At 37.6% G+C, this 21796-nt stretch overlaps 2 protein-coding genes across 10 annotated transcripts in view; one reads left to right on the forward strand and one right to left on the reverse strand.

Annotated features, from left to right (window-relative positions):
- Positions 1-21796, forward strand: part of LOC149064525 (putative phosphorylase b kinase regulatory subunit beta) — a 231969-nt gene that overhangs the window by 127158 nt on the left and 83015 nt on the right. For 5 of the 9 annotated variants that reach the window (XM_089255139.1, XM_089255133.1, XM_089255138.1 and 2 more), the window contains 6 exons: positions 6-89; positions 1612-1716; positions 1951-2033; positions 2780-2870; positions 3579-3779; positions 4656-4782. In XM_089255139.1, coding sequence (XP_089111265.1) covers positions 6-89; positions 1612-1716; positions 1951-2033; positions 2780-2870; positions 3579-3779; positions 4656-4782 — 691 coding nt within the window. The remainder of the gene's footprint in view (positions 1-5; positions 90-1611; positions 1717-1950; positions 2034-2779; positions 2871-3578; positions 3780-4655; positions 4783-21796) is intronic. The other 4 variants (XM_089255135.1, XM_089255137.1, XM_089255136.1 and 1 more) reach the window with 1 other exon arrangement.
- On the reverse strand, positions 12504-14631 carry LOC149064526 (uncharacterized). The gene is made up of 2 exons (XM_089255299.1): positions 13189-14631; positions 12504-12592 (listed from the first exon to the last, which is right to left on the reverse strand). Exons 1-2 carry the CDS (start codon positions 14537-14539, stop codon positions 12504-12506), a joined length of 1440 nt encoding a protein of 479 aa, XP_089111425.1. The 5' UTR covers positions 14540-14631.

Consider the following 21796-nt stretch of genomic DNA (forward strand, 5'->3'; position numbering starts at 1 on the left):
TTAAGGTGTACGAATTTCTTGGAGTAAGCAAGAAATTAGGTCTGAAAGGTCGTCCACCAAGACCTATTGGAGCGTTGGGTACAAGCAAAGTGAGTTCAAAGTTTCTCTCCTATGCATGAAAACTGATAAATTTTTTGTAACTATTTTTTTGTTTATTCAGCTAGGATGTTTTTATCATAACTTATCTATGATACCACAATGCATCAAATTTATAAATATCTCTTAACTTTTTGTTTATAGAAAGATATACTATTTTCTCGGCAATTCAACATTACAGCACATTAGAGAAAGGAACTTTCTGGACTGAGATGAACTTTTTGGAAAGAAAATTTATTTTACTCAAATAAGTGTGTGTTTTGGCACTCCTTCCCTCCCTGACGACAGACTTTTCTTTCCAAAGTTAATCTCAGCATGTTCATCCAGTAAGTCTTGTTTTTTAATGTGTTATGTATTAAATTGCTTAGAAAATATTGTAAAACCTCCCACTAACAGCCATGAACAAGACCGTGAGAATGTAGCCACTATCGGGAAGTGGCTGTTATTGGGAATGGCCAAGACCTATTGGAGCATTGGGTTTTGAAAAAAAGACCAACTGAAATTTATGATATATATATTACATGCAAAACTATAGTCCATTCTGTAATTGATTATGTTATAATTATATAATTGATTTTATTGGAATGTATGATTTTTTGAGACTGTAATATAATTGATTAATCGATAGGGCCACAACTAGAGGGGAACAGGTGGTCTGCTACCCCCCAGGTGCCAGACCAGAAGGGGTGCAGATTTCACCCTTTAAACTCCTTCAACATTACAAGGGGGTGCTAAAATGCATGCTTGCCCAGACTGACAAAACATCTAGTTGTCCTGTTAATTGATCTACAGTGCTTAAGGTTTAAATGGCATCCTAAAATTAAGGCTTTTAGTGCTGAGGTAGAACACAACAGAATCGACTTGGCTAAAAAACTGACATGGACCAGATGGTGTACCAGCAACCCCAAATATTTATTCCCACCCATGATGAACTAGACCATGCATACTCAACCCTTGATGCACAGGCCAAATGTAGCATTGGCCCTTGAGTCATCTGTTGTGGCCTTTGAACTCTAACCTAATTTTGTAAAAATGAACTAAGCAGCATATTCTCAGATTACTTCAGTGACCCGATGCACATTTGCAGATCATTTAAGTGGCCCATGGCATAACTCAATCACTTATAAGTTGCCAAGTGGCCCTTTTTCTCTCTCCACTGCCTTCATTTTACCCATCTAGCATTTATACCCAAGAAAAGGGAGCATACATAATTCTCCCCCCCCCCCCATAAAGCTTGAGGGGGAAAACTTTTCCTTCAAAATAATTTTCTCATAAAAGATATGTGTATTTTTTTCACCACTCTGTATCCAAACTGCTGTTATTCAGAGGCCTGTAATCAGTCAGGGACGTATTCAGTTCCCACAAAATGTGGCAGTTGTTCGAAGGAGGCCGTTAGAAGTAGTTTTACGGTAATATATTTCTCTACATTTGAATTTTCTCTTCCGTGAATACTGATTCTGATCATTCATAATGTATCATTACCCACTAAGTGCGAGACTTTTTTTTAATTTTCAGCTTTACCGTATTTGTGGTCAGACAGTGATATGTTATCCCTTGATCTTTGAAGTCAGTGATTTCTATTTGTCTCATGACATGGCTTTACTTATTGATGATATAAAGGTCAGACATTTATCTTCATTTCTTTGCAATACTTCAATTAAAATTTTCCTATATAATCTACAATAATAAGTTATAATGCTGTGATTGATTGCACGGTTTGCGATAAAGAGCTTTATAATTAAATTCTGCTTAGAAGCTATTTTTATTGTTTGAATGTTAACGATTTGATTGCAACCAGTGTCTATAGCAAATACTATCTTCGCATTCTCACATTTTTGTTTTTTCTCTATAAAGAATGAGTTGCATTTTGTTGGGAAATACTGGAGGATGTCTGGCCGTCCAACTGTTTGCATACTTATTAGAGAAGAGCATATGAGGTATAAAGTATATGAGAAAATGCATTTTGTGTTCCATTCAGTCAAATGCCTTAACTATTTTAAATTGCAAAGTGTAATGTAAATAGTTTTTATTTCATGGTACTTTCATTAATTTGGGAAAAGTAACTTACTGTTTTATAATTTCTGCCAAATAATCTGCTGAAATGTATACACCCCATTAAAAGAAATGATGGGATATAACTTATCTGTAGAAACTGCAGCTTTGTATAAGTTGCTTGTAGTTGTTATTCAAGAGCTAAAGAAAAAACATGGATAATCTCGAAATAAAACCTAATTTTGTGAGTTTAATTTACTGTACAAGTTTTCTTCAATACTTTTTATAATCTACCACCACACTAGACATTATTCTGAAGGAAAAAAACATTTTCCAAATGGGTTTGAAGCAAATACATACAGAAATTTTTATAAAAATTAAAATCCCTTGAAGTCAAAAACATCAAATTATAATTATTAAATGAGCTTTGGCCTTAAATTAGTCGCAAGAGCTAAAAATTAATTTTTGAAGCTATAAGAAAGCTGTAACTTTACTATGGGAAATTTCTGTTAATGTTTTAATGAAAATGTTTTTTAATAACACAATTTAATTTTAAAAAATGAAATTTCAATCATTTCATTAAAAAGCTGAGCTACACACATTCAACTGCAATATTTTAGCTTTTTTTTATGCAATTGATATTAGAAAATAGAAATATAGAAAATATGCTTGTATCATTTTTATCTTCTAGGGATGTTCATTTCAAGGAAATGTTGGATTTATTAGCTATGTTGAAGAAGGGTGATTGTGGAGGTTTGAAAATAAGAACTGGGCGCTTACAGGCTAGTTTTTTTTCTATTCTTTATTTGAAACAATGCTTGTCTGTTTTTTTAAAGACATTTAAGATATGACGTTAGATAATTTTTAATAACAAGATAATTTTTTTATTCTACAGAATATTAAGAAATTCAAAAGAGAATAAAAAAAAGATATTTTCACACGCATTATATTTTTGAAGAATTTTAGCACATTCCATATTTCAAGTATCCACATATTTCCTGACATTATGCAAGGGGATTTGGAGTGTGCGAACATCTATTTTTTTCAAAATTATAAACATTTTATGTACAATTCTACTCAAGAGATACATTCACTCAAAAGCTCAGGCTTATTTGGGTTGAACATTCTAATTTCTTGTGTAAAAAAAAAAAGGAAGCGCTATTAGGGGTCATTCAAGTATTACGTCAGCATCGGGGGGGGGGGGTTTCGGATTTGCTGACTTTTGATGACAAGGGTGGGAGGGAGGTTTGAAGGTTGCTCATGTCATCAACCACCTCTTTTTCAAGATATGAAATATTCTAAGCTGCTGAGGAAATTTTGCTGATGGGGCGAGGGGTCAAAAATTGCTGAAAATCTGCTTACGTAATACTTGAATGGCCCCTTACCATTTTTTTACTTAAGTGCTAATTGTTTATGTCAAAACAGTTTTTATATTTCTTATATGAATTGTAATGCCTTTAGTGTTTTTTTTTTTTTTTTTTTTGTTTCAGAGTGTCATGTTTTCAATTCGTTTTCAGAATCTTATATCATCATCATGCATTGAACATCTTGATTTTCTCCATTTGTTGTCCGAGGAAGAGTTGCCAACCATTGAAGCTTTCCAACAACTAGAACATGCTTCGATTGGATATCAAAGTCTCACTGACATCCCGAAAGCTATTGTGTACAGTGAACCAACCTATGATTTCAAGGTTTTCTATATTTAAGATATTTTAGGAAAACTTGTTTTATTGTATTTGAAACTGCATAGTATCCATACTGTCATTAAAGAATCTAACAAGCTGGCAAAATTAATGGTTTGACTGTGTGATGCGGAAACATTTTTAAATCAGTGTTATGTTTGTATTTATGAAAGGATCAAAGTACTTTATTTCTCAGAATATGGGAATTTCTGCTTTGGTGATGTATATGCTGAATTTTTCAAAGTACATTTAGCTCTCCTTTGATAAATGGTTTTAATTTTTTAAATAGAACCTAATTCTAATTTGATAAATAGTTTTGTCAAGATCATTTATGAATACTTGTTATGAACTGGTGTTTGACACTACAAAATAATAATTATATTAGACATTAACTGTCTCTTAAATTCTTTTAAACAGGCCTTTTCAAAAAAAAAATGTGTTTACCACAAATATCTAAATTATTTTTTTCAAAAACATAAATGCTGCATTCCAAAAACTTTTGTATGCAGGATATGTGAAATACTTTGTGTGTAACCACAAAATTTAACCTGAAAAAATCATACAAAAAAAGTTATTTAATGCATAATAGAATGTATAAATCTTTGATATGAGGATATCTTGGTCGAAAAGCCATCTAACTGATTTATACGTTGATTTTATGATTCCTGTCCAAATGTAATGAGGGTTTGTATGTGACTCATTTTCAATCATGCATAGCTTGTAAGAAAGACTTCAACCACTTTTATTAGGTAACTCTTTTGAGCTCTTATTAAAATTTATAATCTTGTAAAAATTCAGGTTATTCAAAACATTCCATAAACATTACAGATCTATAAAAAAAATTTTATGTATAGGCAGTATATATATCTTGTTTATGCATTATAGGAATTCCAAAACAGATCAACAAGGGATATATTAGAAGCACTAAGTCATACAGATACATTACATGGTCAAAGTCAATTATTAGGCATTTTATGGTTTCGAGAAGGACCACAATTTTGGACTGAAAATGGTAAATTTAGCAATTTAAAAAATGTATTTATCATAAATTATTTTTCATCAATTATTATTGTGTGCGTCGTTATCATTGAAGTACAGTAATACCTGTGAACCTGTCTAAGATGGACACTGTATGAGACAAAACCCTTCTGAAACGGAATCAAAAGATATTCTGATGATTAGTGCTTTGATAGGCACTTTATGAAATGGGAATCTGTCTAAAACGAAATATTATATCAGTCTGTTGATGTTCCATTTCATACAGGTTTCACTGTATTTTTATTATTGAATCATGCAGACACTAAATATTTGTGTGTTATTTAGGCTCAACATTTTCATGTGTGTTTGAAAAAAGATTTTAGTAAGATTTTAGTCATGCTACTATCTTGTAATGTAATACCATCCTGGCCGGATTAAGATGTTTGAAGGCCATAAGCACTTAAGGGATTTTGGTGCCCCCCCCCCCCCATAAGTATATTTTACACAATGTTGATCTGTCAATAAAAAAAACCATTAAATAAAATTTTATATTTAAGAAGTAGTTAATCTAAGACCAGCTGCGGATCCAGAAGTATGGGGGTGAGCCACCCTTCTCAAATTCTGGATTATGGTAAAGCTTGGCCTTGTCCGTAATATACAGGACAATCCTACAAAATCATACACAATTAACCACTCTGGGGATGTACCACCTTCTGATTCTTAATAAGAATCCGCTTCTTAACTATGGATTTGATCTTTAGTTAAGAATCGAGAGAGAACTTTGCTACCACATTCTTAACTAAGAATCGTTTTTGTTCCATAGTTAAGAATCGAGTTAAGAACCAAGGCTACCCACTTCTTAACTTGATTTTTAGTAAACAATTTTTTTCTTCTATGCGAGATAACTTAAATTCTTTCTTTAATAGAAGTTTTTTTACGATTCATATTTTAAAAAATGGAGAAAAAAATTTGACAATGCATTTTTATTTCCAAATAAGAAATTAATCAGACTTTTTAAGTTATCAAAAAGTTATCTGAAGGTTGTGTGGGAGAGTTGAATGGAGTGTTGGAGTCTATATACAGCACATATATGTTGATAATAGTGATAAAATATTGGATTATTTCTATAAAGTTGTGATAAATTTAGCAAAATTTATCACATTTACCAGTGATTATGCATAATTCTCAAATTTTCAATCCATAAATATCATGATGGATGAGTCTAAATACAATTTTTTTCATATTATGGGAACTTGTAGATTTGAAAATTTTTATTAGTTTAAAACTTGAGAGAAATTTGAATTTCTTCCACAAAATATGTGAGATAAAGCTCTAATCGGCCGAAATGTAAATCGTACATTAATTAAAAATCATTATTAACCTGCTGCTGCATTTGTTTTTTTTTTCACATGCTTTGGTGTACGTGAAAAAGCCAACATTACAGAAGCGATGACTATTTTTAATTTTGATGTATTATCTGATCACTATTATTGTTATTTGACCACGAAGCAGCTATGCAATACATGTACATCACCACGTTTAATTCACCATGACAATTAATTTAAAGAAACAATTACTAAAAATTATTGTTAGTCTGTTAACTCTAGTCTCTTGGCTTCACTTACATACATAATGTAAACACAACAATGACTCATTTATTGCATTAATCATGGTTTGACAATTATGCATAATGACCTACAAATGTGATAGATTCACGGTATATGAGCAAAATTTATCAAACTTACCGAAATGGGCGGTGATTATTTATATAATAACAGCTCTTTATCACTTTCACCATAACATATATAGCATAGTCCCTCTTCATGGAGGGTGGCAGGGATCCATCCCAGTGAACGTGGGATGAATCTTTTATTCGAATCATATCGGATGATTAAGCATGGATATGTTTGTTTTTTACTGCAACAAGTTAAAAAATATTATGTATTTATCATTTCTTCAAAACCATATTTACGTTTGCTGAAATAATCTGCCATTTTTTCAGGCTAGTGTCGCTCTAAAATTTCTTTCTGCAATATTATTTGGGTCCAAATTTGAAAAAAAAATTTAATTTTGCATAATTTCAAACTCAGAACTCTCACTTCTTTCTTGATTAAAACTGGTAAGCATCAGCGGGAGAAAAATCATTGCAATTTATTATTTTCTTTTACGTACAATTCTGAATGAATCTCATTGAATATTTACCATTGTTTTATGAACATATCAGAAATCTCATTAGATCGTAATGAATTTCATCTTTCACCTCAAACATTGAAAAAAAAAAATTTAGATGAAACCACGCTAATTAAATGTAAAAAATAGTCAAATTCTTTGAAAGAGATATTATTGATAATATATTATATAATTGAGTATAATTCTATTAATATATACTATTACATAGGCATACGCAGAATTTTCTCAAGCAGGGTTTCAGATTTTCTTTCCTTCTGAGGTGAGGGGGTTAAATTTTTTCCTGCAAAATAACACTATAATCTTGGCTCAAATGCGGGGTTACAACCCAACACCCCCCCCCTCTTGCATACGCCAATGTTATTCTTAATGAGTAAATTTTGAATTGAGTTAAATCAATCTTGCAAGGTCACGTGAAAATGCATCGTTTTCTTTCAAGGAAAAACACTACATAAATCACTAAAAAATTTTCAGTTAAAAAAAATATATATTTTTTTATTAAACCAACGCCATCGTGAGGAGAAATGCATCCGATGTTGAAGAAGTGTGTATCCCCTATCCATGTATTCCTTGGAATATTCTGAGGAGAAGCGATGCTTATTTTCAGAGATAGTACCAAAATTTCACTTTTATCCTTTTCAACGTTTTCATTGCATTAAGGGTTTTTTTATGCATCACTGCAAGAGACCAGACAAAGACACATTGACAATGAACAAATAATTTATTAGGTTTTCTAACAAAGAATACTGAACTGAAAAGTTTGATCCATTCCAATGCACGACCTTCTAATGCAGTTACGGCAAAATCTACCTTATTTTCAAGAATATTAGCCACTCGAAAAAAGCTTTCACAACTATTCAAGAAATCTATTACCTGAAAAATGTAACTTAGGGTTCCCAGCTAACCAATCACAAACCTGAATAGGGCGTGTTCTAAATGGCTCAACACTTTGTTCTCTTACAGCATAACCACTCAAATCATGATCACTAGCAAAACTGGGCAATCCATCGAAATAATCTAACAGGGATTAGGTTTTCTAACAAAGAATACTGAACTGAAAAGTTAATCACCTTCACGAGTCTGGGAATTCGAAGGGGTCGAGATAAGTCCACAAACATTCAGTCCTCTTGACAGGTAGTAACGAGTCCGTAGGGTCCGGTTGATAATGAAAAAACCATAGAATCTGATTAGCAGCGACGCGCAGTCAACGGCGATGAGTACGACGACGAGGTTGTAGGGTCATATAGGCGGCGGTGAACGATCGGTGACGAGTCTGTAGGACCCCAGTCGACAAAGGTAAGCGATCAACGACGAATCCGTAGTTTCCAGTCGGTGGCAATGAATGACCAACGGCTAGTCTGTAGGCTCTTAATATTGGATTTAGACCATCTGATGATGACGAAGCAAGAGCGTTCAGGAACGGTAGGTTAGTCCAGCGTAGCAGATCGGGAGGAATCTGACAACTCGGCATAGGCAACTTCAGGTGGAGGTGACCCTCAGTGAAGGGGGAAGTTCAATCCATTGTTTTTCAGAGACCTCAGCAGCGATTTGGCAGATCGCTTCCAAAGATGGAGAACTCCTAGCACACCAGCAGTGCTCACACGCTAACAAATCACAAAAAGCAGCCAGTGAGAAGGAGCTACGCTTTTTTATACGAGTTAAAGTGCTCCAAGCACCACCTAGGCTTATTTGCATACCAGGAAGAAATTCTCTCCGCACTAGTGCAGTGAAGTAGCCAAAAAACTTACATCTATGTGAGGAAGATGACTTCACACTCCCCGGAGATGTACTGTTGTGTTTTCTTTAACACTTTTGTGAGCAGAGTGGATAACACATGGGTATTTATTTTGTTGAGTATTTATTATTACGTTAGACTTAGATAGATTACATACATATATATAGGAAGAATTTATAAAGTGGAAAGAGCAGAACATTTAGGTTTACGCAAAATTCACCGCCAACAATTCACCGCCGGAAAATTCACCGACAACAATTCACCGCCATGCAATTCACCGCTAGGAAAATTCACCGACAAACAATTCACCGACCAACAATTCACCGCCATGCAATTCACCGCTAGGAAAATTCACCGACCAACAATTCACCGCCATTCAATTCACCGCTAGGAAAATTCACCGACCAACAATTAACCGCCATTCAATTCACCGCTAGGAAAATTCACAGACCAACAATTCACCGCCGGAAAATTCACCGACGACAGTTCTATGCGAGTCAGTTAGCGAGGGAATGACCGATTGAGTTACTGAGTGAGTGACCCAGTGAGTAAGTGATTCAGTGAGTCAGTGAGCGAGTGAGTAAGTGATTCAGTGAGTCAGTGAGCGAGTGAGTTACTGATTCAATAAGCGAGTAAGTCAGTCCGTAAGTGAGTGAGCGATCTAGTGAGTGAGTGATCTATTGAGTGAGTAAGTGCCATATCCTAAAGATATGGCGGAAAGTTTAAATAATGACTTTATGATGACATCCATATTTATTGTGGGCATCTTTTTCTCGCTGGGCATTTTGCCTGTTGTGGCCTTGTATTTGTATAAATTACAAATTGCTGTTGCCCAATACAAGATCGTATATTCAACAAAATTCCATTAATTCGGTTTTACTCAGAAACTTCTAATGGAATGTTAAAAGGGATAATAACAGAATTAAAAGATAGTAAAGTAAGTGGATACGCGATAAATCAACCCCCTAAAAATGCTTAAAATCATCTCCTGTTATCACTTTGATATTATAAAAAGCATCGCTGACCAATGGATTTTTTTTATGCTGAACTAGCTGTTACCCGCGATTTCACGTGATGAACTTTCAGGAATCCCGCCTTAGTGCGTATCTATATGTACTCTATATTTACTATATACGTATATATATACTTCCTATGCAACGGAAATTAGTAACGATTTTTTTATTACGGGAGTCGGTGACGTTTTTTGAGTGATGAAAATCTGTTACGTTTTGGTGTTACGGAAGTCGGTTACGATTTTGGGGTCAAGTTTTCATTTAACTCTTGCATATATCGGGACCCATTTGACCCATCGGGACCAAGTTATGTGCATGTACCCAGAGGTTCCCACATCCTACAGCAGGTCCCCTAAGCTGAAATAGATGGCGGGCCCCTCTGTGCTTAATTTATAGTGTGAAAATATCACAAAGGATAAGAAACGTTCCGGCCCCTGTCAGCCCTGCCATCGTGGGGGTCATGCCGAGAGGTATGTATACGTAAAATATACATATATCACCAGTGCTCCCAACATACAGGGTCGGGGTACCCGGGAGATTGCACATACACCTTCATGGGGAAGTTAAAAGGTTTCATTTCCAGGGGTTCTTGATGGAACTCATTGTTTTCTTGCTGGTTTAACATTGACAAATTTGCGATAGCGGAAACCCAATGTATATCCAGTCTGGGGTCCCATAAAATTTGCGAATTCGGTCACGGGTAATTGCGTGGGGGGGGGGGGGGGCTGGATTTTATTCGTTGGTAAAATGAATATTTGCAGTGGCCTTCACAGGGGATGCCCGATTAGCTTCCGAGTCAGGGGTCCCGTTCCATTTTGGGGGCACTGGATGAATCTCATTCTTTTCTGTTGTTTAACATTATAGAATTTTCAACAGCACAAGCCCGAGATAAATCCAGTGTCTGTGTGCCCCACTAAAAATCTGCGTATGGGGTCCCCGTTACTGGATGTGGGCCCTGGATTTTATTCGTTTTAAAATTGATAAAAATTAAAAATTTTCGTGGCCACTCACAGGGGGTATGTCCGACAAGCCTTCAGGTCGGGGCCCCATTTAAAAGTTGATAGGTTTCATTTCGTGTGCTCCTGGATGAATCTCATTGGTTTTTGTTGTTTAACATTGTAAAATTTACAACACATCGGTAGCCCGAGATAAATCCAGTCAGGACACCCCCCCCCCTAAAATTCAACGAATTGGAGTTTGGGGACCCCCATGGGGAAGTTTTCTGGGGTTACTTGATAAATCACATTTGTTTTTTGTTGCTTTATTATTATAAAATTCGCTTCTTCTGTAAGCTGGTGCTTTCACGTGTCCCTTTCCATAGGACGCTGATAAAGTGGGACGAAATAAATAAGATATGTTGTGAAGAGAAAAGGGGGGGGGCAGAGCCCCCCTAGTACTGTATATAAAATAACATGTCATGACTGATTCATCATCGCCGAGCCAAAACCGCTGAAGCTGTAAATATATCAAATTTTGTGAATAGTTTTTTTCACGACGTAAAGACTCACTACTCACTAAGAAATGGTTTTTCCATATTCGACAACACCTAAGGGCGTCATAAGAGTATGGGGTCAACGTTGAAATCATGCCGAGCCGAAACAGCTGAAGCTATAAATATGACATTAGATCAATATTGTAATATAGACTCACCGAGAAGGGATTTTTCCAAATTCAACCCCCTAAGGGGGGTTTCAAAAGTTATATGGAGCAATCAGCACTGGGCCGAAGTCGCTTAAGCCATAAATATGAAATTTAGTTAGTATAATATTTTATAATGCAGATACACACTAAGACAGGATTTCTGAAACTTTATCACCCATGGGGGTTATGAGGTGAGAGTAATTTTGAGATTGCAAAATCCACGCGAGCGAAGCCACGGGTAAGAACTGGTAATAAAATGTAATAAAATATAATGCTTACTAAATTTCATATTTATGGCTTCAGTGATTTCGCTCAGTGATGATTACTCCATATAACCTTCGAACCCCCCCCCCCTTTATTAGGGGGTTGAATTTTGACATTTGATTTACAGTCTTAGACTTAAAACGAACATTGGATTATGTTGATTTAAATATTCTAACAAATAAAAACACGTCTCAACAGGCGTATGAGGTAATGTACTATATTGGTTTAAAAACATATTACTACAACAGGAAAGAAGCTGCCATAATAAATGGTAAAATCAGCACATTTGAAATATAATGAATGGAGGGTCCTTTCGACCACAAGGATCGGCCCTTGGGTCATAATTATTTCTAGTTTATATTAATGATTTATGTAGAATGAAGTAGAACGGTAAAATAATTTCATTCGCAGATGACACAAGTCTATATGTTGAAGACGGGGGTGGATTTAGAGCTCGCTATTGGTAGGGGTGATTTTACAAATCTTTGAAAATCTAAGCATCGGTCACCACATGTCCTGCATTTTGTCTCGTATTTTCCGTGACAGTCCGGTTTTTCTGTTTTTTCTTCTCCATCCAGACTTTTTGAAAAATGTCACGGTTTTACTCGTTTATAGTCGAAGTTTTCTTGAATTTGTTGTTAAATTTTTTGTTGCAATATTACCATATAGAAGTTCCGAAAATTTCATAAAATATCGCATTTCGTTTGAGGGAAAATCTAAGGAGAACACCTACATCCAGCAGTGGATCGAAACTGGTTGTTGATGATGCCACACCTATTAAAACCAGTATTTTAAATACAGTTAAACTCGGTTATAACGACATCGAAGATTCCGCGGGATTTCGGCGTTATAACCGAGTCTGGCTGTATTGCTTTCACTTTTACAATATTGTTCTAGAGCTCTTTTAGTTATTTTCTAACATTTACCGGTGGTTATGTATAATCCCCCATTTCCTATTAGTTCGTTTTGTAGAGGCCATACAATATTATGTCCTACTACTGATGCTGGAAAAAAAATTAATGGAATAAAGTGAATATAAAGATAAGTTTAATTTTCTCCATCAGCAAAACTGGCAAAAGAAAGCCATAGCCTCATATTGTTTAAAGTTATATGCGTGAGTTCAAAAATCGTATGAAATTATCTCGTTTTAAGCATCCAATTCTTGGACATAAAACCTCTTGGGTGACAAATAACATTTTCGAAAACTGAAACTCACGGAACCACAGCTTCAAAAAACGATATAAAACATGGCATTCTTTTTGGGCAATGTTAGAGGAGTATTTTAGAAGGATAATTTTCACACAGTTTTCATTACATACATATTTAATTGGTAATTTTCAATCAAAACCTACAATATTTAATTAGTAATATCTGACATAATTTTCAATCAAAACATACAGTATTTATTTAACAATTTTCGACATGATTTTCTTCCTTACATATTTATAATTAAAGGATTCCAATCTACTAAACTAGAAAAACAGATAACACGCAAATGTAAGAAAAAACGGGAGAAAAATATTCATTTCTCACAAATATTGATATCATAATTAAAATGATACATTATGAGCTATACCTCTCAAATAGTCTTTAATGTCACATCCTTGATGATACGTATCAACTAAATTCTTTAATCTCTGCGCAGAGTCCCAGTATTTCTTTTTCCTAATGTGATGGTTTTGTCCACTTACAATTTGCTCCATCCGAAATTCATTCAAACTCTGTTCTCTTTTTATGGCACCGATGAACTTCCATATATCTGGGTGGTGAGCAGATAATTGCTGTTGGAACGCTCGATGCCATCCTTCTATAGAATTGTTGGTATTAGGGAAATCGTTACGCGCTCCTTGAAAGCAGTTCCAAATGTCGATGTCAAAGCGCGGCTGACGACGACCACCACGACGATGAGGACGCCCGATCCAAGTGTCTTCAAAGTAGTCAAGCACTTCTTGTGCTTCAGTTGGAAATAAATTGCTTCCGCATATCTCCTCGAAAGCATCAATTACCTTTGCTACGGGAACGAAAGCAAGTGCTGATAGTTGTCGCATTACTAACGCAAAATCCACCTCGGTTTCATATTTTTGTTTCAAGCCACTTGTAATTATCTTTCTGAATATACACTGACAAAAGTGGAAAAAACAGCCTCGGATTTGAACATTAGGCAGTTCAAATTGAATTGCCTTTATCATAGAGATTTCGAAATCAACCATTATAGATATGGGCATAATGGACGTCTCCAGTTCTTTTATTTTTTTCAATAGCCGAGCGTAAGATTTTACCTCCTTATCTGGAAGCAAAGCATATACCAATGGTATGGACACGTTTTCTTTTATTCCGTGTATCGTGTATAACTGAGAAAAAATCTCAGGCACAGTTTTAAATGTGCCATCTGCATACCAGTGTTCGGACTGACCCAGTATTTCCAAATTTTTCGTCGTGCTGAATATCAGTATACGATCGTCATTCGATCCGGAATCATAAATTAAAAAATTCTCACCTTTTTCGGTTTTCATGTAGTCCGGGGGCAAAACTATGTCCTTGCGACGACGAGGAATTGCTGGTGCACAATTGTTTCGTTGCCGCACATTTCTGATGGTCCTCTTCAAACTATCTATTGATGGTAGATTCGATGAAGTACTTTGACTTATTTCACTAGACACTGCAGATATTATTAAGTGGGGTGAATCACGTGTTTCGATTGCAGCTGCATGAATTTTGTTGATAAATATGCCTGCTTTGACTTTAGCAGCATCTCCACCATGGTTATGTTCATTTAACTCTCGGATGATGTCATCACCCTGCGTTCTCACGCGAGCTGGGCACTTGATTCTCTGGTATTCCTGGCATTTCCAAAATATTTTCTCCGCCGATTGTTTGTCTTTATAAAATAAATGTCCACCAACAATTAACTTTGGTTTGCGCTTTTCACTACTAGCAAATTCAAGAGGCATTTTTTACGTCCGAATCCAACGAAAAATCAAAAACTTGACTGGAATGAGCAAATCTGAGATAAATAGAATAAAAATATCAACTCCCTACAGTATTCAAGACCACGATCAGTTTGAAATGAACTCCCGACCAAAATGCGTCGTAGAAGGTGGTCTCATGGTCACGTGATTATTTTTTTTTTGTCCTGACTGTTACTGCTAATCAATCAAAATGTCACCAAAAGGAAACCAAAGAACATTCTTACAGGGGAGGGGGTACGAATCACCGCGGATGTATTCCGTGGACAGAAGGGGAAGGGGGAAGGGTAAATATCCACCTCCACACCCTCCACCTGTGCCAATAACACATTCTTTTTTACCATATAATCTTTACACTTCATCATAAATATGTTTTCGGAACAATCGGATTTTTTAATCATTTGTGACACTACTACGTTAAAAAAATTAACTAACTAACCAATTCACTCACTCCCTCACTCACTTACTGAACATTCACTCACTCACTCCCTCCCTCACTAAACAATTTACTCGCTCGCTCAATCACTGACTCGATCACACGCTTAATCACTCACTCGGTCACTCAGTCACTACTGGGTCACTCACTCATCCACTGAATCACTTACTCACTCGGTCACTCAGTCATTACTGGGTCACTCACTCACCCGCTCAATCACTTACTCACTGGGTCACTCACTCACTCGGTCACTCAATCACTGACTCAGTCACTCAATCACTGACTCGGTCACTCGCTCAATTACTTACTCACTTGGTCACTCAATCACTTACTCACTTGGTCACTCAATCACTGACTCAGTCACTCAATCACTTACTCGGTCACTCGCTCAATCACTTACTCACTCGGTCACTCAATCACTGACTCGGTCACTTAATCACTGACTCAGTCACTCAATCACTTACTCGGTCACTCGCTCAATCACTTACTCACTGGGTCACTCAATCACTTACTCACTGGGTCACTCAATCACTTACTCACTGGGTCACTCAATCACTGACTCAGTCACTCAATCACTGACTCGGTCACTCACTCAATCACTGACTCAGTCACTCAATCACTGACTCGGCCACTCGCTCAATCACTGACTCGGTCACTCGCTCAATTACTTACTCACTCGATCACTCACTCAATCACTTACTCACTCGATCACTCGCTCAATCACTTACTCACTGGGTCACTCACTCACTCGGTCACTCAATCACTTACTCACTGGGTCACTCACTCACTCGGTCACTCAATCACTGACTCGGTCACTCAATCACTGACTCGGTCACTCAATCACTGACTCGGTCACTCAATCACTGACTCGGTCACTCAATCACTGACTCGGTCACTCAATCACTGACTCGGTCACTCAATCACTGACTCGGTCACTCAATCACTGACTCGGTCACTCACTCAATCACTGACTCAGTCACTCAATCACTGACTCGGTCACTCGCTCAATCACTGACTCAGTCACTCAATCACTTACTCTGTCACTCGCTCAATCACTTACTCTGTCACTCGCTCAATCACTTACTCACTGGGTCACTCAATCACTTACTCACTGGGTCACTCAATCACTGACTCAGTCACTCAATCACTGACTCGGTCACTCACTCAATCACTGACTCAGTCACTCAATCACTGACTCGGCCACTCGCTCAATCACTGACTCGGTCACTCGCTCAATTACTTACTCACTCGATCACTCACTCAATCACTTACTCACTCGATCACTCGCTCAATCACTTACTCACTGGGTCACTCACTCACTCGGTCACTCAATCACTTACTCACTGGGTCACTCACTCACTCGGTCACTCAATCACAGACTCGGTCACTCGCTCAGACTCGGTCACTCGCTCAATCACTGACTCGGTCACTCAATCACTGACTCAGTCACTCAATCACTGACTCGGTCACTCGCTCAATCACTTACTCACTCGATCACTCGCTCAATCACTTACTCACTCGGCCACTCTCTCAATCACTCGCTCAATCACTTACTCACTCGGTCACTCTCTCAATCACTTGCTCACTCGGTCACTCACTCACTCAGTAACTCAATCGCTCACTCACTCACTCAGTAACTCAATCGCTCACTCCCTCGCTAACTGACTCGCACTAAAACTGTTGTCGGTCGGTGAATTTTCCTAGCGGTGAATTTTCCTAGTGGTGAATTGCATGGCGGTGAATTGTCGGTCGGTGAATTTTCCTAGCGGTGAATTGCATGGCGGTGAATTGTTGGTCGGTGAATTTTCCTAGCGGTGAATTTTCCTAGCGGTGAATTGTTGGTCGGTGAATTTTCCGGCGGTGAATTGTTGTCGGTGAATTGCTGGCGGTGAATTTTCCGGACACGGAACATTTAGACATCTTGTCTACTTGATGTCCAAGGTGGAACTCACTAGTTCCCCTTACACAACACTAGGTGGCGTTGTATGTTCTTATCAGTTTAGTTCTTTTAGTCATTTCTTATAAGGACACCACATTCCTCCCCGCTAATTTAAAGATCCAACCGGGCAGGAGCTTTCCTGGTTCGTTGGGAACGTTGCAAAGAAACGGGAGTACTGGACATTACTGGTGGCTTGCTGGACGTCGCTGGTGCCTTAGCTGGTGTTGGTAGATCGCTACTGATCTCTGCCGGAGTTGTCTGTTCTTCTGGAGCAATCTGTACTTCGGAGTCAGCAGCGACAGGAGTTGATGAAAGTTTGTCTGGAACTCTGGGTATCACCAAGGTTGGCTGGACTTGATTGCCAGCTGCTCTCATCTGATCGATGTGACGTCGGAAGAGAGTTCCATTTGCATCTACAGTGTAGTGTAGAACTCAGTCTTTGTTGAGAACAGTTCCGAACTTCCACTTGTTATTGGCAGATCTGTAATCTCGCACAGCCACACGATCTCCTGGCTCGAAAGTTCGGTCATAGGAGTCTGTGACCCCATTTCTGATTCTTTCTTGAACCCTGTTCTTGATATTTGACAAGACTAGGTCTATCCTAGTTTGGATTTCTCTTTTTAGGAATAACATTCCTGGGCTTTGCTTGGTAGTCACATTTGGTGCTTTTCTGTAATTCAACAGAAACGTGCTCACTTTTTGGTAGATGTTTCCGGGAAATCTTTGCATCGCCCGAAGGGATTGTTTTAAGGTGTGAACGTATCGCTCTGCCTGCCCGTTGCTTGATGGTTTGAAGGGAGCACACGTTTTGTGCTTTATTCCATTATTCCTCATGAATATTTCAAATTCGTGCGATGTGAACGGAGGACCATTGTCACTCACTAACACTAAAGGCAGTCCAAATCGAGAGAAACAGTCCCGTAGGCATTCAACTGTCTTGAACGTGTTTGTTGATTTCATCGGGTATACTTCCATCCATTTAGAATGAGCATCGACTACGATCAAAAACATATGCTCGAATATGGGACCTGCGAAATCCATGTGAATTCTCTCCCACGGAGCACTCGGGTATTCCCAATGGTGTACCCTTGCTTTCACCGGATCGGACTTGAATCTGGAGTAATCTGGACAGTTTTTAGCAGCTTTTTCTATGTCGCTATCAATGTCCCTCCAGTAGACGTAGGATCGAGCAATTGCTTTCATTTTAACAATGCCCAGATGGCCTCGATGGAGTTCATCAAGAATTTGATTTCTAAATTTCTTCGGAATAAAAACTCTTTGGCCATGCATTATACATCCATCCTGCAAGGTGTACTCGGCTTCCTTCCCTCCTAAAGGTTCACCAAATTTCAATTTCCTCAGCAATGGACCCAACTCGTCATCATTTTGTGTCTCTTTTGCTGAATGTTGAGCTTTCACTGGTAGTGTTTCGATTTGATTCAACTGGAAGAGTTCTATGTCATCCTTGACAACTAAGTCTTCCGACCTTAAAGGTAATCGGGAAGGACAATCTACATTACCATGGTTCTGTGTGTTACGATAAATGATATCGAATTGATATGCTTGTAAGATCAAGGCATAATGCAGAAGTCGAGTAGCCGTCAACACTGGTAGACCTTTCTTCGAGCTGAATATCGCTACCAAAGGCTTGTGATCTGTTATGAGAGTAAATCTTCTGCCTTTCAAGTAAAGCATAAATTTCTTTACTGCCCAGATAATTGCCAAAGCTTCTTTGTCAATCTGGGAGTATCTCTGTTCCGTTTTTGTCAGCGTACAAGAAGCGAAGGCAATTGGTCTTTCTGTTCCATCTGGTAAGACATGTGATAGAACTGTTCCTATTCCCACTGGAGAAGCATCCGAAGCAAGAGTAAGAGGTAGTGTAGGATCATAGTGCATCAAGATTCGCTTTGAGCAAATTTCCTTTTTGATCTTCTTGAATGCAGTCTCACACTTTTTAGACCAACGCCACGGAACGTCCTTTTTTGTCAGCTCATTGAGAGGATAGGCAATGGTTGCCAGATTAGGACAAAATTTCCCGTAGAAATTTACCATGCTCAGAAAATTTTTTATTTCCTGAACGTTTTTCGGTGCGGAAACTTTCAGAATTGCTTCAGTTTTCTCATTTGTTTCACTTAGGCCATTTTCATCAATTTTGTGACCTAAGAAATTTATTTCTTTTTGAAAAAATGTGCTCTTTTTCAAATTTAACTTCAGCCCATGCTCCTGACATTTTTTGAAAAAATTTTCCAAAGCCCTGAGATGTGACTCGTCATTTGTTCCGGTCACTCTGGCGTCATCCATAAAAACTTTTACACCATCTATTCCTTGGAATAACCCATCAATGTACCTCTGCCATATTGCTGGAGCTGCATTTAGGCCGTACATTAATCTTTTACAGGCGTATAACCCCTTATGAGTGTTTATGGTTAGAAGTCGTTGACTGTCAGGGTGCACTTTCATTTGCAAATATGCATGACTGAAATCCAATTTTGAAAATCGTTTAGCCCCATTTAAACATGAGAATATTTCTTCAAACGTTGGTAAGGGATGCTGAGGCACCTCTAGCTTAGGATTTAATGTGACAGAATAATCTGCACATAACCCTATGGATCCGTCTGGTTTCACCACGGGAACAACTGGTGTAGCCCAATCTGAAGTTTCAACTCGCTCGATAATGCCTTCTCTTTCAAGCCGGTCTATTTCTTTTTCAACCCGGTCTTTTAATGTGAAGGGCACAGTTCTCGCTCTACGAAACTCTGGGGTAACATTTGGTTTTAGCTTTAGTTCCACTTCATGGTTATTTATCTCACCCAATTTGTTGTCGAAAATTTCTTTATAATCATCCAACAATTTTTTGAGATCCATGTCATTAGCGGTCCTCACAGCCTTAAGAGAGTTCCAGTCTAGATTGATTTTGTATAGCCATTCACCGCCAAAAATCGTGTTTAAATTTTCTCTCACCAAATATAAGTTCAAGTGCAACTTTTGTTTTCCGTACTCCACATTCACAGTGACATATCCCGCTGGGACAATTTTTTCTCCATTGTATGTCCGGAATACTAAATTCGTAGGTTGAACTTTTTTCTTCAAGATTTTTCTGAATCTCTGTAAGCTCATTACTGATATGTTCCACCCGTACCATCATCGGAGGCTTTTTCGGCTCTTCACTCAATACCCACTCTAACCCAAACATGGAAACGTCGTTTTCCTCAACTGAAATCTGTTTCTGTTTGTTAGGTGTCGATTGAGTCTTCTTTGCCGCGTAGCAGGCTTTTTCTATATGCTCAATTTTTTTACAGAAGCGACATTTGCTAGCAATAAATCTGCAGGAGTCTTTATCGTGATTTGTCCCTGTGCATCATATACACGGCGGATATTTGACAGCGGCGGCAGAGTAGTTTCTGTTTTGCGTGGGCAGTTTCGTTTTCCTCTTCCCCGCTTTCACTACCTTCAGTTCTGCCAGCTTCCCGATAATCTCATTCGCCCCCTGAACAGCTTCCTTCATCGCCAGCGCGATCTTTATTGTTTTGTCTAGCTCGATGTCCTCTTCCTCAAATAAACGATCGAGGATCGCTCTATCTCGGAGCCCACTAACGAAAACATCCCGAAGCATGGTGTTCAACATCTCTTGTTTATAATCGCACGCGATTGCGAGATGTCGCAATTCGGTTATATACGAACTGATGCTTTCGCCTTCGTTCTGCTTTCTGTTTATAAACATGTGCCTACTCGGTATAATCAATGCTTTAGGATTCAAATGGTTCTTCAAAACATTCTTTAAAATGGCGAATTCTTTCTCCGCTGGATTGTCCGGAGACAATAAATTTTTTAACAAGTTGTAGAGCTTTGCAGAAATGCTCGAAATTAAGACTTTAGCATGTTTTTCTTCTGGGACATTTTGAATGTCTAAAAACGCCTCGAAACGTTCTATAAACGAATCGAAAGTCTCTGAAGCTTCATCGTATTTATCAAAAGAAACCGTCACTTTTTGGTTTGTTGACGTTGAGTCTCATTGCTCTTTGAGAGCTACCATTAGAGCTTGATTCTGTCTTATCAACTCTTCAACTAAATTTTCCATCGTCAGAGATGTATGAAAAACTTTTTCTCCTCCCTTTTGCAGTCTTCGAGTAAATACTCTATCCAACTTTTAAGATGGGCCTCGTCCCCACTTGTTGTGTTTTCTTTAACACTTTTGTGAGCAGAGTGGATAACACATGGGTATTTATTTTGTTGAGTATTTATTATTACGTTAGACTTAGATAGATTACATACATATAGATAGGAAGAATTTATAAAGTGGAAAGAGCAGAACATTTAGACATCTTGTCTTCTTGATGTCCGAGGTGGAACTCACTCGTTCCCCTTACACAACACTAGGTGGCGTTGTATGTTCTTATCAGTTTAGTTCTTTTAGTCATTTCTTATAAGGACACCACACATACAATCTAGGATCATTGTGCGATCTCGGATTGGAGATCGTCACACCTTATATTGTCATCATCAGTGTGGATACGGATAGCGTTCTTAATAAGCATGAATGGATAGTACCCCCCAAGTGTCTTACTCAAGTCATGAAAATTGGTCATTATAAATTGATTTAATTAACATCAAAATTTTGAAAAAGAAAAAAAAACATTGCACTTACAGTGGGGATTCAATAAAGATCATCTTCCGCATTAGTTTCATTTCTTTTCAGACATCATCGAAATTACAAATACAAACTCAAAGGCCACAACAGGGAAATTTCCCAACGAGGTGGCCAAAATCGTTCTCTATGTTTGAACCATCCATTGTGTCAAAAACACTTTCGATATATGACCTTTTAACACAAAAATTCAATATTACTCATCTGTAAATCATATTTTGG

Source organism: Pholcus phalangioides, unplaced genomic scaffold, assembly GCF_987345545.1.
Source record: "Pholcus phalangioides strain wild (caught in Gottingen) unplaced genomic scaffold, Ppha-v1.0 ptg000042l_1, whole genome shotgun sequence".
Classification (NCBI taxonomy): Eukaryota; Metazoa; Arthropoda; class Arachnida; order Araneae; family Pholcidae; genus Pholcus; species Pholcus phalangioides.

What these genes read in the sequence shown, in the direction of transcription:
- LOC149064526 (XM_089255299.1), bottom strand. Translation starts at nt 14,539, where the DNA reads ATGCCTCTTGAATTTGCTAGTAGTGAAAAGCGCAAACCAAAGTTAATT. An exon ending in TGATACGTATCATCAAGGAT is followed by an intron (nt 12,593 to 13,188) that starts GTGACATTAAAG and finishes TTTTTTTTCCAG; the next exon opens with CATCAGTAGTAGGACATAAT.